General features: G+C 44.4%; 1 protein-coding gene across 1 annotated transcript in view; it reads left to right on the plus strand.

The window, feature by feature from the left end:
* The window catches only part of COL24A1 (collagen type XXIV alpha 1 chain), a 910546-nt gene that overhangs the window by 773356 nt on the left and 119374 nt on the right, over window positions 1-17816 (plus strand). The window contains exons 42-43 of the mRNA XM_069641689.1: window positions 11946-12002; window positions 15644-15697. Of these exons, the coding sequence (XP_069497790.1) occupies window positions 11946-12002; window positions 15644-15697 (111 nt within the window). The remainder of the gene's footprint in view (window positions 1-11945; window positions 12003-15643; window positions 15698-17816) is intronic.

The following is a 17816-nucleotide window of genomic DNA, read 5'->3' on the forward strand; positions in this document are numbered from 1 at the left end:
ATTACCACCTCGAACGGAGAGAGCCCAGTTCTAGTCTGGGGTGTGGTGCGCATAGCTAACAACACAATAGGTAAAGCGTCGGGCCATTTTAGTTTAGTGTCGGCACATGTTTTTGCAAGTTTGTTTTTCAAAATACCGTTGTGTCTCTCTACCAACCCCGCACTTTGAGGGTGCCTAGCTGAATGAAAACGTTTCTCAATCCCTAGGGCAACACATATTTGCAACATTACGGCTGCGATGAAATGGGGGCCGTTGTCCGACCAAATTATCCTCGGGAGCCCAAATCGAGGGAAGTACTCTTTCACCAGGATCTTTGCGGTAGTCATGGCGGTAGCATCTTTGACAGGGAAAGCCTCGACCCATTTGCTAAAAGCACAAATGATGACAAGAACATATTTCAAGTTATTACATCGCTCCATTTCAATAAAATCAAGGTGAATGGTTTCAAAGGGGACAGAGGGGGGCCCGAAACTTCCCCTTGGAGTCACTGTCCCTTTACCCACATTGTGCTGCAGGCAAATCATGCAATTCTGAACATGTCTCTTTGCAGTTTCCAAAATTTTATCATTCACCCAAACCTGCTGTAATATCTTCGTAATTTGCTGGGCACACACATGTGTTGGACCGTGTGCCATTGTAACCATTGCTAACACATAAGAATCAGGAAGCAACCATTTCCCGTCGGATGCGTCCACCCAACACCCTTCATCATCCAATTTTCCCATGCCTTCAGCCCACTTCCTAGACTCTTCAACTGAGGCATCAGTCTGCATATCTCGCACAGACCCAATGCTTTCATCTATTATACAAACATCTCTCACTTCCCTCGAGGTGTACATGTCTGTGTTAAGGTCTGTGGCTGTTTGTCTAGCTATCAAATCTGCAAAAGCATTTCCTCTGCCCACATTGTCTATGACCTTGCGATGTGCTGCACATTTCATGATCGCTAATTGTTCAGGGAGTGAGAGCGCTGAAAGTAGTTGTACTATTAGGGGACCATGCTGAATCTTGGTCCCATGTGAGGTCAGAAACCCTCTTTCCGACCACAGTTTTCCGAAGTTGTGAGCCACCCCAAAGGCGTACTGGCTATCCGTATAAATATTGACTCTGTGCCCTTGGGAGAGTTCACAAGCGCGGGTCAACGCTATAATCTCCGCAGCCTGTGCGGAGTTATGCGGAATCCTTTTAGTTTCAACAATCTTGTTCAAAGTGGTAACTGCATAAGCAGCTGCAGATGTGCCATTCGGAAGTTTGAAGCAGGAGCCATCGCAAAACAGCTCCCCTTCCGCATTCTCCAAAGGAGTATCTGAGAGGTCTATCCTGCCCTTTGTTTCTTGTTCGGTGGCATACAGGCAGTCATGTGATCCTTCATCACCGCAAACAATATTTTGCGGGAGAGGTAAGAGTTCAGCCGGATTGAGAACACAACACCTTCTAATTTGGATATGAGGAGCAAATAGGACTAATTCGTACCTTGTCAACCGGGCAGAGGTAAGGTGTTGCGTTTGAGTTTTATTCAATAGAATATCAACAGAGTGAGGTACCATCAGAATTAAATCGTGGCCTAGGACCATCCCCTCACTCTGCTTTACAGACGCAGCGGCAGCTGCAACAGCGCGCAGACATCGCGGCAAAGCGCATGCAACAGGATCGAGGGCGGAGGAATAATAGCCGCACGGCCTATTCTTCCCTCCATGTTCCTGTGTTAACACAGACAAAGCACATCCATCACATTCATGCACAAACAACACAAAGGCCTTATCGTAATTTGGTGTACCCAGAACCGGTGCTGAACATAGCGTGGTTTTGAGAAGCTCAAATGATCGTTGATGTTCCGATTCCCATGGCAGTGGCAGAGAAATGCCCTTCTTCGTCAAAGCCAACATCGGTTTTACCACTAGGGCAAAATTCGGGATCCACAGTCTACAGTAGGACGCCATCCCTATCAGGGCTCTGACTTCCTTCTGTGTTTTTGGGACAGACATGCCAGAAATGTGTTTTATTCGTTCAGGTGTCAATCTTCTCCCCTCCTTTGACAGGAGGTAGCCTAAATAGGCAACCTCCTGGCAACAATATTGACATTTTTTTAGTGAAGCTTTGTGACCATTTTCAGCTAAATGAACAAGCAACAATATAGTGCCTTCCTTACAAGCTTTGTCAGAGTCTGCAGCCAAGAGCAAATCGTCTACATATTGAAGCAGCGTGCAAGTAGGTGGCAATTCAAGGGTGTCGAGCTGCTCCTTTAAGGCTCTACTATAGATACTAGGACTTTCAGTATACCCTTGAGGTGTCCTTGTGAATGTAAACGAGCGTCCCCCCAAGGTGAACGCAAACAAATACCTGCTCTCCTCATGTATCGGAATACTAAAGAAGGCGTTTTTCAAATCTACGACACTAAAGTGTGTAGCCGTAGCAGGGATCATTGTTAAGATCGTTGTTACATCAGGCACGATTGGAAATTGTGGGGCTACCACCCGGTTAATAGCACGAAGATCTATTATAAACCGGTACGGAATTGCATTGTCGCCTTTCTTATATACTGGCAAGATCGGGCTATTACATAAGCTACCTGTTATTTCTTCGATCACTCCACGATGTACAAAATCGGAGACAATGCATTTCAGAGCACGCTCACCTTCAATTGAAATTTTATATTGCGGAATGCGCGGTAGCTTAACCCCATGTTTCAAGACTATCTTAACAGGCTCGATGTGCAATATCCCGACATCATTGTCGTCTATTGCCCACAAACATTCCGGGACAATGTCAAACTCGGGAGGTAGAGGTCGAGTCAAGTACTGGGAGTTGAAGGGTTGCTGTGGTGAAACTGTTAATCTTATTCCGTCAGGGGAACAATGAATCACTGCATTCAGTTTCTTTAACAAATTCAACCCTAGCAAATTTTCTCCGCAGTTCGAAGTAAGAAGAAAAGGGCACTGGTCTGTGAAAGGACCCAAAGAAACAGATACCGGCGCAGAAACCGGACAAACAGTTGGCATACCAGAGAACCCTATAGAAACGTTTGTTTGCCCTGACAGTGGGATGTTTGGAACCCTAGAATGGTCAATGGAGCACTTTTGTGCTCCAGTGTCGATCAAGAACTGATGTTTCCTATTCCCCACCAATAATTCAACGTAGGGGCCCTTCTGAATAACGGGAATAGCTAAAGGTTCCAAACGCTGCTTCGGGCAATCCTAGTAAGGCAGAACTTCGTCAAAGGGAAGTTCTTCAGAAAGATAGGCAGCAGAAGGGTGATCAAATATATTTCTCGAGTCCATACTCGAAGTCTGATTTTCCCGTGAAAAAGGTTGCTGGGGATCTTGTAGAAGCTGACCCCTATCAGGGCCCCCTGCTCCGGGGCGGCCCCTTGGTCGCCTACCCATACCTCCAAATGTGCCTCCTGACCTCTGACGAAGGGCAGGGCACTGTGCTCGCCAGTGACCTTCCTGGCGGCAATAAGCACACTGATTAATATTTATAGAATTTGGAGGAGTATTTCCTCTTGGAATGTACTGACCTCTAGTCTGTGTCGTACCTCCTCTGGGGTTTCTGACAATTTGCTGCAACAATACCTTAGTCTTTAAGTCACCCCTTCTTTTTTCGATTTTCTCTTTCTCATTATTAACCCGATTCTCATAATACTGAGCCATATGCAAAACCTCTGACTGAGATTTTGCCTGCCAAGCGCTCTCTGAGGACATAATTTGTGACTGGATGTCGGGCAACAATCCACGTACAAATTTGTCCACAAACAACCTCTTTCCCGACTCTGTGCCCAAATCCTGTCCACTGAAGTCAGAGAACACTTGTTCAAATCTATTAAAGAATTCAGTAGTACCTTCAGTTTTCCCTTGGACGCAGGCCGTAAGCTTGTCCCAAATAATCCTTTTTTCTGGGATTATAGTTTTTAGTTTAGCAACTATTCTATCGGGTAAGGTAAGTATTACCTGGGGTGGTTTCTCACCAGCTGGTCGTTCCCCATCTATTCTAATCAGATTTACCCATGTATCCCCTAGCCCCGGCACATCATCTACTGTCCGTACCTGTTTCCATACATCAACTGGCAAAAGCACTGGAAACAATAAGTCCATGTCACTTAAAGTGAACACAGAAGACTGTAAAACGGATTCTATTTCTTTATAAAACCCTGTCGGGTTTTTCCTAATATCAGGGACTGATTGTCTAATCGTGTTCACTTCCTGTCGAGAGAACGGGACGTGAACAAACTGCGATACGTAATGTGCAGGGATATCCGTCGCGGGAGTACCAGCTGCCGCGTCGGCGGGGATTTCTACTTTTGGGACAAGGGTCGGAGGGACCTCTCTCATAGGCAACTGAGATATAGGGACCTCCGACCGCTTACTGAGCAATAGGGCCAAATCGAGCGCTAAAGCAGCTGTAGAAGTGTCGGGCGAAAAAGCTCTTTTACAAATACCCAATAACTCTATGGGGCAACCAACCTTCTTCCTTATACATTCCTCCTGTAAGTGCTGTACCATCACTTGGATTACCTTTCTTTGCATCTCTACCGTGTATTGACTATATGTGTCATACACCTCATCTGGCGGTATCGATGAATCCGAGATCCATCGAATCGCGTCTTTGGTACAAATTCGTACTTCCTCAGGTGCTGATCTTCGGCACGAAAGGAACCGTTTCTGTACATATATCCTGTCGTCCTCATCATCCTCGTTTTGTAACCTTTCAAAATCCCTCCTAAACTCAAACAATCTATCAACATGTCCATATACTTTCTGCTCTGTATCCCTCGAGAGTGCCAAAGCATTCAGATCTCTCACCCCTTGTGGGAGATCCGAAGTCTGCAATCTACCCCACATTACACCTAAGTGAATCCCCAGTCCTTCAATAAAAACATTTTTCTCGGGAAAATCGTGCAAATTAGATAATGTTGAAAATACATCAGTTTGATCACCTTTTTCCATGCATTGCTTAGCCCAAGCAAATAGTTCCTGTTTCCTGCCCGCAGGAACAGTACTACGAGTCACAATTGTTGACCCTGCACCGGGATCTATTTTAACGAACACGGGACTCCCCGGAATCGAAAGTGTAGGTGGACTTAACAAGGGTGCAGGGGAGAGAGGCAGTGTAATAGACAGAGGAGCGACAACCAAAGAACTAGGAGCAGTAGGCTGCGCAGGAGGAGTAGGAATAGCAACGGGAACAATAGCAGGAACGGGCAAGGTGCCCATAACAGGAGCATACGGAGGTGGCGCTGAAGAATCAGGCCTCCGTTCGTTCAATATTTTCTCAATAAACTCCTCGGAAACATGGAAATCTTTAGAGGGGTAAATTTTCTGGACCTCGAGCGAGAAAGCTCTATCCATTTTCTGGGCTTCTTCTAATCGTTTTTCCTTGTCATACAACAATGCCTTTTCGGCATTCGTTTTATGACGACGTGCATGTTTATCCCTACTTTTAAGCTGCTGCAATGCTTCCTTTTTCCAATTTTGTAACACATCAAAGGCTGCTGGCCTAGCCTTTTTCTTAAGCAAGATCGATTCTAAGTATTCAATACGGGGGATCTCAAAACTACCATTGATTGGCCACTGAAATTCGGAGGCATTTCTGGTCTGTCTGTGCCAAATGTCATTAAATACAATACTACCAATGCCATACTTACAGTACATAGTACACGCCGGCGACCCCTCCTGTGGTGCCGGACGGCTAAATTCCAAAGATTGTCGATCGCTGCGGAACAGAGCCCTAAAGCAGCTAGACAATTTCCCAGGCATTTCTCAAAGAATTGGTGTTACCTGGTCCAATAATTGTGTCTGCAGATACAATACGCCAAATTCAAATTGTCAGGGTTAAATTAAGAGCCGGGTCACGACTGCACCTGACCAAACCTAAGGAGGACCGTACGGTTTACAAAGGACTTCAACTAACGAATTTTTTACCTGCGTTCGGTGGTTTCGGCAAATCTGCCCGCCTCGGAATTGGACCCTCGTCAAGATGCCGTGTCAGACCGCACGACTATCGCCCAAGGATCGGATCGTGCAGCGCTGCCGAGGTATCGCGTCTCGATCGGTCGGGCCCGCAGAATCACACCGTCCGATCCCGATTCGATAGTCTGCGTCAACCTTCAATGATCCGGCATCAATCTTGAGGGTCCCTATTCGGGCGCCAACTGTGGAAACAGAGAAATTGATATGAGGCCGGGAAGCCCAAAAGGAAACACACCAACACAGGTTACAAAGGACATACAAAGCGCTTTATTTCAAAGTTACATAGTTACCAAAGTCAATTGACATACGGATAGCTATTCGGCCCTCTGACTAACACGCGAACCTTCAACATAAGGTTCGCACTGAAAGTGGGAGAGACCGATCATCGGGATGCTTGGGTTTTTATACGTTTTGTCCTGCATTGGCCAGCCCTCTCGTAAGTTAACCATTCTTGGAACCGTGGCTAGGGTTCGTAGCCAGGTCGAACACACAATTTACATAATTTGATCAGTTCCGCTGATACAGTTACATATTTACACACAGGTTAAAGAGAGGACAAGGTCTTAGTTCGTGACCCTAACAAGTGGCCTGCGGACATATTACTTATTCACGTGTGCGGAGGTCACCATGGCCGGAGTCTTACACAAAGTGTCGTTCGGCCTCCATTTTGTGATTCAGGGTGACTTCCACACTGCAATAGTACCTAAAATGGCGGCTAGATCCAAGATGGCGGCTTACACAATACATTAAGGTCAAGACCTTGCCGCGGAACCTATGTACATGGTATTCTTTAGACAGCTTGGCGTAGGCCAACATACATTTAAACAATGCGATTGGGGTCACAATATTATATCGATTTCCACACCTTAATTTGTTTGGTTTGGTGGAGGGGGGCCCCAAAGATGTCCGTGCCCAGGGCCCCAAAAGTGCTTAAGATGGCCCTGAAATGACCCCGTTAAAGGGAAGTAAGTGCCTGATAAACGAAAGCGAACACATACTCCAACTCTAACCACATTTACCCAGAAGCAACACCTCCTTTACTGCACGTAATGTGCATTGTATTGCTACATGTGGCAAAATAACAAACAAGACCAACAGAAAGAGTGTATTGGGCAAAATATGGACCCAGTCGTGCCTAAAGGTGTATTCAGTGTTTAATTAACATCAGAAAAAGTGCTACAAAGTGTTATTTGATTTTAACTTGAAAAGTCTATATTGTGTTGCCATAAATCCAAAAATAACAGACAAGACAAGAAAATTGTTAAGAAAACTAGAGTATACGATTTGATTAAATATTCATACAGCGTTTGATGCTAGAATAATGGACGCAGACTTGGTGTAAATGCAGGCATGTTCAATGCATGGCAACATATCGAAACAAAGCATCAACATGGACTTGGAAAACCAAGTTGTACAATTGAAAATTATTGATGCAAACAATAAAGTAAAAGCATTTGCCGTTTGAGGAACATTTGTTGAACAGCTCAACAATGCACCTCGGCAGGAACTTAACAAATCCATTCTTCCTCACGCACCTGTCCAGAGCCTGCATTTGTGAAATCCTTACCGTTAGAGTAAAGCACAGCATATCATCTATACCTGCATTGTCTACTCCATGTCTGACTGACCAAATCCTTACAGGTGCAACAGTTCATGCCCAGTTACATTTGGGAGGCTAGGTCAAGATCCAGCAATCATTGGAAATCTGGAAGATCTATTCAATGATTGACACACTCATTAGTTCTCTGAAAAAGACATCAACGTTTGGAACCCTCCAAGACAGATAACGCAAATGGGGAATTTCTCAGACTTAGTACACACATCTTTGATGCCGTCAATCCACAGGCATCGATTAAATGTCTCAACTGAGGAAACCACTGTTAATCATTCAGCTTTTATGCAAATAAACTGTAATGTAGTGTTTACACACATGTGAATTGCTGGAGTGATGACAAGGACTGGCAAGAAGCAAGTCATTATTGTTGCAGGGTGCTATGCAACAAGGATTTTTTTTCTCTAGTGTTCAACCTGCTCATGGAACTTTCAACAGTTTACTTGCATTTTGCAACAGAACAACCAGATTGGCAGCAACAGTTTACTCGTATTCCAGATCAATGCGACTAGAGCCCAGTGTCTCATGTGTGAGTCTTCCAAAGTCCTATCCAAGATGGCCTTTTGTAAAACTCCCGAACACCTACCACTGTAGCTGGTATATTAATTTTCTGAGCTTCCATGAACAATTCCTCACTATCACCTGCATAGAATCCCTCTTCACCGCCTTCCACAGCCAGATATGCCAACTATGTAGTGCAAAGGTTCTAAGCCGTGGCTCTGAAAACAGTGACCTGAACCTATTTGCTTGTCCTGCACCAACCTTTTTTCTATGGGGAGGCCTCATTACAGGCCTCATTACAGGTGCTACTCTAAATCAACATACCCCCATGAGACCTTAAGCATGTGAGGGTTGCATTCCCAAAAGGTACCGTTAGTTTCCCTAGGCCAGTCACCCAGGCTAGTTCACTGTGCAAGCACTGGAATAATGGCATTGAACAACTGTGGCACAATCTGCCCTTTGTGTGTGGGCCACAATTGCCATACTTTGGCCCCAGAACTACACCTTGCACATCCCTTCTGTAAGCCACCCATCCGAATTTAAGCAGTATTGGCCAATTCCCTACATGCTGGAATTCTTAAAGTCGCCTTCTGGCCAAAAGTCAACCACTAGCATTCTCAATTCATAACAAATGTTCCACAATCCCGAGACATGTTCTTTTAACTTAAAAGGGTAACTACTGTCGACAACCTGTACATTTGGAAACCTCAACCCACTAAAGATTCCATTTATTTTGAATGAGAGTCTCCACCCCCCTCACCCCCCCCGTTGCATTTACACACTACTAATTCAGAAGAAGCTGCCCAGCTATACCTACTTTGCTTCGTGTAGATGGATGTGGCCTTACATGGTATTGGGTAACTTGGTCCTGGAAGCCTGATGCCAGGGACAGCCAAGACTGGATCTGGCCATTATGTGAACAGGATGGCTGGATTCAGGTCTGAGGCCACATTTTCTGGGTTTGCCTGGACACAAGCCGAGAAAAGTTTGAATGTGGATATCCCAAAGATTGGGTGAGTGCTAAATGTTGGAAAGGATGCATGATTTCAAATGGAGGACCGGTGTGCGTTCAGCTTCCAATATTACTATAAGATAGGGCAATCTACACTATCCATGGCTGAGATAAGTCTTTAGCCACTGAAGCACAACCTGATCCATAGCAATACGTTTGTCAGCCTGCTTAAAATCTAACAAAGGCAAGGTTCTGCAGAGACCACCTGATTCCACCTTTTCAAATGGAACAGTGCGAACTATGGGCAGCGCTCTCTTTCCTTTGATCTGGTGGGACCAACTGGGTTCAAAGCCTCCAAGACCCCTCTGCTCCCGGAAAATGTCTGGCAGCTTGCCTTGCACAGGTACACACAAAGAGCCAGGACCGCAGGATGACTGGGGCTGAGTTAACGCTAGAGCCACCTCTCTACGGTTACAAAACACATTCTACAACCATGAATCCTTCATCTAGAACCTTTGTAACTCAGCGGCAGGCCAGGCATACCCGATCTGCATCACTGGCTCAGTGTCTGCACTGTCCGACGTCCTTCCTGCAGGAGGACTTCCTTTTCTTCAAATTATCCTGGCTGCTCAATCAGAGACTTTGTTTGCAGTAACCTATGGCTTTTCAATTATTTCCTAATAGATTTGACAGTTTGCAGTTGGGTCCCTACATCCACAAGTATGTGGCAATTATCATTACAAGGCTGCATTGGAGTGGCATGTTCCCTTTAGAATAAACATAACCCCAACTTGGACAACCTCGGTGCCCAGAGACACCATTTGACTTTGAACTCTCCTAGTGATCCTAAATTGACAGGTCATGCTTTTAAACGTGAGCTATCCATTTTACAAAGTTACTCCTCCGACTGCAAACAGTTATTTTTTAAAGTAATATATCCTGCAGATATTACTTTATTGTAGGTTATAAAGTATTTATTCTACCCCTATCCAACCGGCCTCCATCCGGAGAGTGCTGCCTTGGCTGCTCTGCCAGGTATACCACTGGGAGAGTCTGTTGGAATTGAGGGCCTCCCTGTTGCCTAGTTGTAAGGTAACACCTCTCAGACCTTAAGCACAGGACTCCTCCTAAAGCAGTGTGGTCCAAATCACTCATCGCTTTCTGTAAAACTACTTTTTCTCTTTTAACCACGACTCAATATTTATTTCTTTGTTCTCCGCCTCCCAAGCTCTTTTTAAACATGTGAGTGTTGAAGTCATGTATGTCGCTCAATTTCTCTCCCTCTACTATCGCACTCAAATTGTCCGCGAGCATCTCAGACTTGCACCACTACCTAACACCAGATTCACAAAGATGTGAAGCTGAGCAGATCTGGAGATGCCTGGAGCAACTTGGAGATGCTCACATGCAAATATGATTCACAAAGATTCTCTAAAGGACATCTCGGATGTGCCCCAGTTTTAGGCTTTTTGAATCAATTAAAAGGGAGCAGGTGAAACTCTGAGATATTCAGGTGCATCTAAAGATGTTCTCCAGGGCACATTCATGTGAATTAGACACCCTGTTTATGGCAAGAGTGCCATTAAACCTCTTATTACATCACAGTCTCCTTGTCAAAGCAGCCCATTTTCAACATCTCATGCTTTATGGAGTCTCGGGAGGATAGCTCAGGGGCAACTTGCTCGCCTTGGAAGCAAGCCGACACGGAGCAACACAGGTTCGACTCCCCGTGTCCGCGCTTAGAAACCTCTGGGTATTAAGCGCGTTATAAATAACCTATCATATCATATCTCTGTACTCATCAAAGAAAATATCCTGGTATGTGCCAGGCCATGGCTGGGCCCATGGACAGGTTAATCACAGGGAGAAGTCCTATCAATACCAGCCCTGAATTTTCATAAAAGGGTTTCTTGAGGATCATATGCCATGATCACCAGGAAGGACCTTCAGAATAGCAACTGTGCATGCCCGCTCCCATGTAAACCATGTATGACCCTCAAATGGCCGTACACACCACTATATGGCGGGGATTGCTGCATATGAGGTCATCCAGAAGGCCCTCGGGTGTAATGCATACTTATGATGGTTGCCCTGTTAGCAGACTCATCCTTACACTGGTACACAGACGCGGGCGCTGGATACCATTCATGTGTCCCACCAGAGCAGGCATGATTGGCTAATGCAAGTATGAAATGTGCCAAGTCTTTTTTAAAGGTTGCTTACAAGGCCTTTGTGATGTGTGCACAATAAGGCCCACCCATTGTTTTCTTTCATTAGGCTTTATAGATGCTGCCCGACGGCCGTACCAGGAGTTATTGGCCCTAAAGACAGAGTTAAAGACATGAATGAAGCATTCAAACATTTCATGAGGTTTACAGGTCCATAATTCCAAGTACGGCCTAGTGGGAAGGGTCTATAAAGCTATTATGAACTGTATTTGCGGCGATTGAGGGGGCTTAATTAAAAGGGAGGTAATCTGCCTGGTTTTACAGTGCGCTCCGCAGTGGGTTTGAGGTAAGAATTCCGCAGGGGAATTTACAGTGCTTGGGCCACATCTGTCAGGTTCAGGCCCAGGCGAGGAGGGGTGCGGTGCATCGCTTCCCGCGGTGCTCACTGGGCAGGGGGAGGGGGTCGTGCAGCTCCTATTGATTGGCATTTATCGGATTTGCGAGCCTTCCCGGCTCATGGAGCCCAGAAATTGGCCAATGGGGGAGTGCCACTACATTCCCCTGGTTGACAATTGTTTTTATAGTGGCACATGACTGATGACTGCGGTTTCTTAATCATGAAAAATGCCATTCTTGTTGCACTTTTACCATTGCCATTCTGCTTTATGGAGCTGTTTTGTTCCTTTTTGATTAAATAATACAGAAATTACCAAATGTAATGTAAAAAGTATTTACTTTCATTCTAGGGGTATCCAGGAGAAGACAGCACTGCAATGGGACCACCTGGGCCCCCAGGTGAACCAGTAGGTCTTTCTTTCTGTAAAACATTTTGATATTTCATTATATTTTCTCCCATTTGTTTACTATTGTGAGTAGAGGGTTCATTTTCCATCTAGTGTGTGGCAGGGCTGCAATGACCTGTGACCTAAATGTTGTGCTTCTGGACGAATACAGAATTGCTCAGCATGCTTTTATGTGCCTCCCCTCTCCCCCAAAACGCCCCTCCCTGCAACCCCTTTTACACCTGGCATCACTTCTGGCGGCATCGCTTTTGAAATCACAATCCCAAAATTATTCGTTTCACAGCCAAACAAAACTTGACCCCAGTTGTGACCTTTGACACTGCTGAAATCCAAGGGGTTTCTAAATTTTTGATGGCTCCCCAGTATCCTGGTATCCCATCCCAGCATTAAGAGTCCACTACATTAACCTGTTCAAACCTTTACCCTGAGACTACAGCACATTCCCCCCCAATTGGTTTTATGTACTTTTTGAATACTGTCATTTTTTTTGTATTTCTAATTTGTATAAGATTATATAAAGAATGTCCTTAAATTATTACACGAAATGTTATATTCTATTCATTGCGTGGCTATAAAGGGACTCGCAGCAATAGTATGTCCTGTAAAAAATTAACACATCCATTGTTGTAGTCTACTTAATCATTTAGTTGGGCAAAATACTGACTAGACTTAGACTATTGTAGTGAGATGAAACTTTATGGACGATACATTGCAAAATTAGAAAAGGCATTTGCGCGTGTGCAGCCATATTAGAACAGTTGCAAATACATTTGAACAGAATTTTCATTGGTGCTAATGCTTGTGAAATGTATGGTAACAGCGCCCTAAGGGCCTCGTCACGAGGTGGGTGGCAGCCCTTAAATGCAGTAGTAATGACATTACCGCTCCATTTAAGGGCCTGCCCAATCACAAGTCTGGCAGCATTTTCCCCCAGCTCTAAGCTGGGGGTAAATGCGCCAGAAAAATGCTGGTTTCGGCACAATTACCGCACAGTAATACCGCCAGTGGTAATTGCGCCAGTGGGGAATGTGAAATTATGTTTACTGCCCAACCCATGATCCGGCAGAAATACCGCCCGAAAGGTGGGCAGTAATGCACATACAGTTGGGCGGTACCACCCAACTCATAATGAGGCCCGATGTCTTTTACGACAGTTGGCCTAAGTCCCACTTTAGAGACACTGGGCCTCAGTACGACCCTGGCGCTAAGTGGTTAACGGCGCCGTAAAAGGCTGCGGCGCCGTTAAACACTTAGCGCCTTACTACGAGGTCCCTTTGCGGGACCCGACCTTACACCAGCCGTTAAAGTAGGGACCCGCAAAGGTACCTTGGTGCTAAGTACGGTACCGCAATCTGCGGTACCGTACTTAGCGCCTTCCTCATTCCCATAGGGCGCTATGGGGCGAAAATGGGAATAGGGAAGGGCCATGGTTCAATGGGGAATTACCGCCCCGCCAACCTTGGAATGGGGTGGTAATTCCCCATTGAACCATGGCGGACCCGTTACAACACCGGCACCAACCATGGTGCTAATAGCGCCATGGTTTAGCGCCGGTGTTGTAATGAGGGCCAGTGGGCCTGACTCACAGAGCATTTTCCGAAAGGCTTGTCTTAGCCTGGGTCCAATATCAATAGATTTAGCACCAGAGCAAATGAGCCCACCCTACCCACCAGTGCTGAGACCAGCTTAAAGCTGCTTCGGTGCTAGCTGTGCAATCAGCATGTTAGCCATGCCAGAAAGGTAGTGCCAGATATAAACCTCTGGCAGGCTTGGTGTAGCCCTAGTTTGGACTTGATCAAGTATTGCATGACAGATCATGACCTGTGATAATATGTCAGGCACTGATATGATGCAGGTGTACTGCAGTCAGTGTGCTTTTAGATCACAGCGTTCTCGGTTGACTAATGTGATATCTCTGTTTGGCAAACAAGGGACGCTTATTGGGTGATCAGAAAGGAAAGCACTTGCGGTTTCAAACAGTTAATGTACCTGAGGCTAGGCTCCAACATAATCCAAAGTGATGTAACACATTGCTGCAGATGTGCCAGTCAACAAGGCAAATGTGCCTATTACTATCGCCATAAATCAAATGCTGCCCTGAAGTGAAACACTTTCTCTAGTGGTGGCACCAGTATTGTGGGAGACTGCAAATTGAGGTTGCTACAATATTCAAACCGCCTCAGGAAAGCCTTCTGAATAGGGCTTTTGGCAACAGTGAGTCCGAGCTTTTGAATGTTACGCAGATGGAGCTGCGCAGGGGGGTGCTATTTCCTAAATGCAGAATACAATGGGCCTGATTTACAAAAGCGTTTTACAATGGCGCAGTCTCGTTGGAAAACGCTTTGTAATTCAGGCACAATGTGTTTGTTACACATAAGAAATGGGGGAAGGTAACCACCAACAAATGGTTCATTTTGTTGGCCCCGCTTCGAGCCTCCTCATTGGCTGAGGCGCTGCCACTCCCCCTGCCGGGGACAAAGGCATGGAATCCAGGGATTCCCGCTGGGTAATGCCCCGGCGAGGGCCAATCAGAATGGTCCTTTCATTCTGATTAGCCCTCACCGGGTAGTAATATTGTTTGTTGTGGTGACAGGGATAGCGTAGGAGCTTTTAACTGGGCTGGTGCCTTCTGATTTGCACTTTCACGGTCTTCCTGATGAGCACCTGAGTTTCTTTAGTTTAGGTAGGGAATCCCCATTAGAGTTAAGGACAGCTAGGTTTATCTTTTCGTTGCATAAAAGTCTATAGCAATCACTATGGCACCAATCTCGTTATTCCTTGTCGCGCGCGCGTGCGTGCGTGCGTGCGTGCGTGTGTGTATCAGTCAGTGTGTTGGGTCTGTCAGTGATAGCGTGTTTTTTTGCAATGCAGAAAGGCAATACTGCTATGTGAACACTAGACCTAAGCATTGAGATTGGTTTGAAAAAATATGGAAAAAGCCAACCTTCAAATGTGACTTGAAAACCCCAGATAGTTACCAGAATTGATACATTTTGCTCATGTTAAAGGCAGTGATAAAAGGTGCCTTGCTGTTGAATTGTAGTTTAATGTATTTTAATGGAAAGTAGAGTCATACTATCAAGATCAAATGATCAGGCACATTTCCTTAAGGGAAATAATGTAAATCATTCAAACCCAATTAAAGATGTGTTTCACGTTTGAAACGTGTATAATATATATGAGATACAAACGCATTAGAATAATTTAAATTGTCCAAATTAAATGCATGCTACGAGTTTAAGTGCACACATATTGGACTGTGTTATTGAGGGCAACCTTAGTTAAAAACTGCAACCTTCCTAGTTTAATTCATTTCTGACATGTGGAAGTTATACAAAGGGTTCACTGTTTCTTGGGTGGATAATTATGCTCATGGAATTTGTCTGGACAGATTTTCGAATGCCCAGAGACTTGGGATCTACCATAATTGTGCTTTGTCGGACCCTTGAATCAGGGTGTGTTATTTCCAGTGTTATTATTTTCAACCACATAGCATTCACTCCCAATAATAATATCGGCTTCATTTTGATTTCTGAATTTGTCATTGAAATGTTGACAATGTTTGATTGTTACGCACTGCGTTGGCACTCTCTGGCTCACTTCTAAAACTCTCTATGGTTTCTTTGTATGTGTGTGTTTAGGGTCCTTTTGGTGAACATGGAGACAGGGGAGAGCCTGGAGACGAAGGTTACAAGGTAAATATATAAAACCGAATATTAATTTCCTATACACAGCTAATGGAGGAGCCAAATATTGAACAGACTGTCGAGCGCAAAGCAATTTTGTGCTCACAACAAAAAAAGCACATTTGCCATTTTATTAATTTGCAACATTTCTGAAATGCCACTAAAAATGCAAAAAATATTGTTTTTTCCTATCTACCAATTATTATAGTTAGTCTGGTTGGCAAATCCATGTCAATTTATGATCTCCAGAGCCCACAGAACCAGTGGCTCAAAACACTGCACAGGACCTCAGAAAAGGAACGCTATAAGTTTAGTAGCTGTCTGTACTAATTGTAATTCAGAAACATTTGCAAACTGTGCGTAGGTATGCCACAGTATTCCTTTTTCTTGCAACACTATTTGCAAATCAGTGGTGTCTGACTTTGAGTCCTGAAGATGGCAAGTTACCCCTTTGAAATATTAACCTGGTTAGAGATTTTAGACAATTAAACTGAGTAAGCCAGAATATGAATGTTATTCACAATTGCATGAGTTAGTTAGTAAAAAACATACCTCTAAATGTCGTGTGATTTGCTTACTTGAGTGATGAAGACACCAAAACCGGTTAATATTTTTGACAAAAATGTCTCTATTTTAAGGTGGTGTACACTGACTTCTGAGTTTTAACAGTGTCAAAGTTCCTATGACAGGCCCAATGGTGTTCAGCCTATCCTCAGGCTCAGAAATTGCACTTCTGATTGTGCCCATTCTGTTTGATAATTTACCATCATCCTGAACACCTTGATATGTGACTTGCATTGATGTAATAATATGCATGCACAGTTATTTGACGGTATCATTAACTGTTTAACCTTTTAACTGCCATGGGTTTTCCCCTCCAGTGCGAAGGCCTTTTTTCGTGATTTTGGTATTTCGCTATTCAATGATTTCTAACGTTTTCTGTTTCATTAACCCCTTAAGTGCCAAGGACGAGTTATCTTGTCCTTGGCAACAAGGAGGTAATCCCTAGGACGAGAGACCTCGCCCTTGGCACTTAAGAGTAATATCAAAAGTCTTCAAAACGTGTTATGACGTTAATCGTCAAGACCAAAACACTGCATTTAAACTCACAAATAAAAAATATTTTTAAAATCATGTGCTTGCTATTAATGTGTTCCATGTCTTTAGATCAGTAACTAGACATCCAGTAGTCATTGCATCAGTAAATATGTGATGGCTATAAATTATTTTATTTATAACAAAAAACCTGGCTCTGCACCTACATCCCCTGTTTCTTATTCTGCTGTTAGATTCTGCTTTATTCTTAGCAGATTGGTATGGACATCATTCAAGGCATCCCTGGTCCACCAGAGTTAGGTTGTGATTATGCCACCACTCGCTTTTCCTTCTGGCTAAGGATGCCTTGCATCCGCATTTGCTTCTCTCATCTCTCTGGTATCCTGACGCCTGGCGTCCAATTCTTCTGTTTGCTCTCTCTCGACCATGGGACTCTACGCCTACAAAATAAAAGAGGGAGCAAACACCAAGGCCAGAATATTCACCTTGACATTAAACTAGACCAAGAAGGTCTAAGTAAAGAAGACAGATATCACAAGAGAGGAGAACGTGAAGAGAAGCATGAAATACATAAAAAAAGATTTTGGATTGATTTTAGGAAGCTCAAATCGATCTCTCTATTTGATAATTATCAAATACCCCAAAAAGATGATCTAATTGATGAATTGGGTTCAGCAAAATGTATATCCACAATTGATCTTACAAAGGTCTCCCTTAATCCCACAGACTGAGAGAAAACAGTCTTTTTGACACCTCAAATCCTGTTTCAATTTAAGGTCCTATCATACAGCCGTCGCGAAGCACCTGTCACATTCAAGCGCCTTGCCATTTACAAGCTTTTGTGGGTCATATCTAAATGATATTGTGATACACAGTGATATTTGTCCCAACCACATATACCATCTATGAAGTTACCAGGGCTCTAAGAAAATATGGATTGATTGCCTATCCTAGAAAATGTCATCTAGCACAACCTGGGCTGCTTTGTAGGAAACGGTCTAGTAGAACTGCAGAGTGAGAAGGTTAAAGCAGTCCAGCCAACTCCAGCACCAAAGACCAAGAGAGAACTTTG

The sequence above is a fragment of the Ambystoma mexicanum genome, chromosome 1q, assembly GCF_040938575.1.
Source record: "Ambystoma mexicanum isolate Mex_15411 chromosome 1q, UKY_AmexF1_1, whole genome shotgun sequence".
NCBI classification, from domain to species: Eukaryota; Metazoa; Chordata; class Amphibia; order Caudata; family Ambystomatidae; genus Ambystoma; species Ambystoma mexicanum.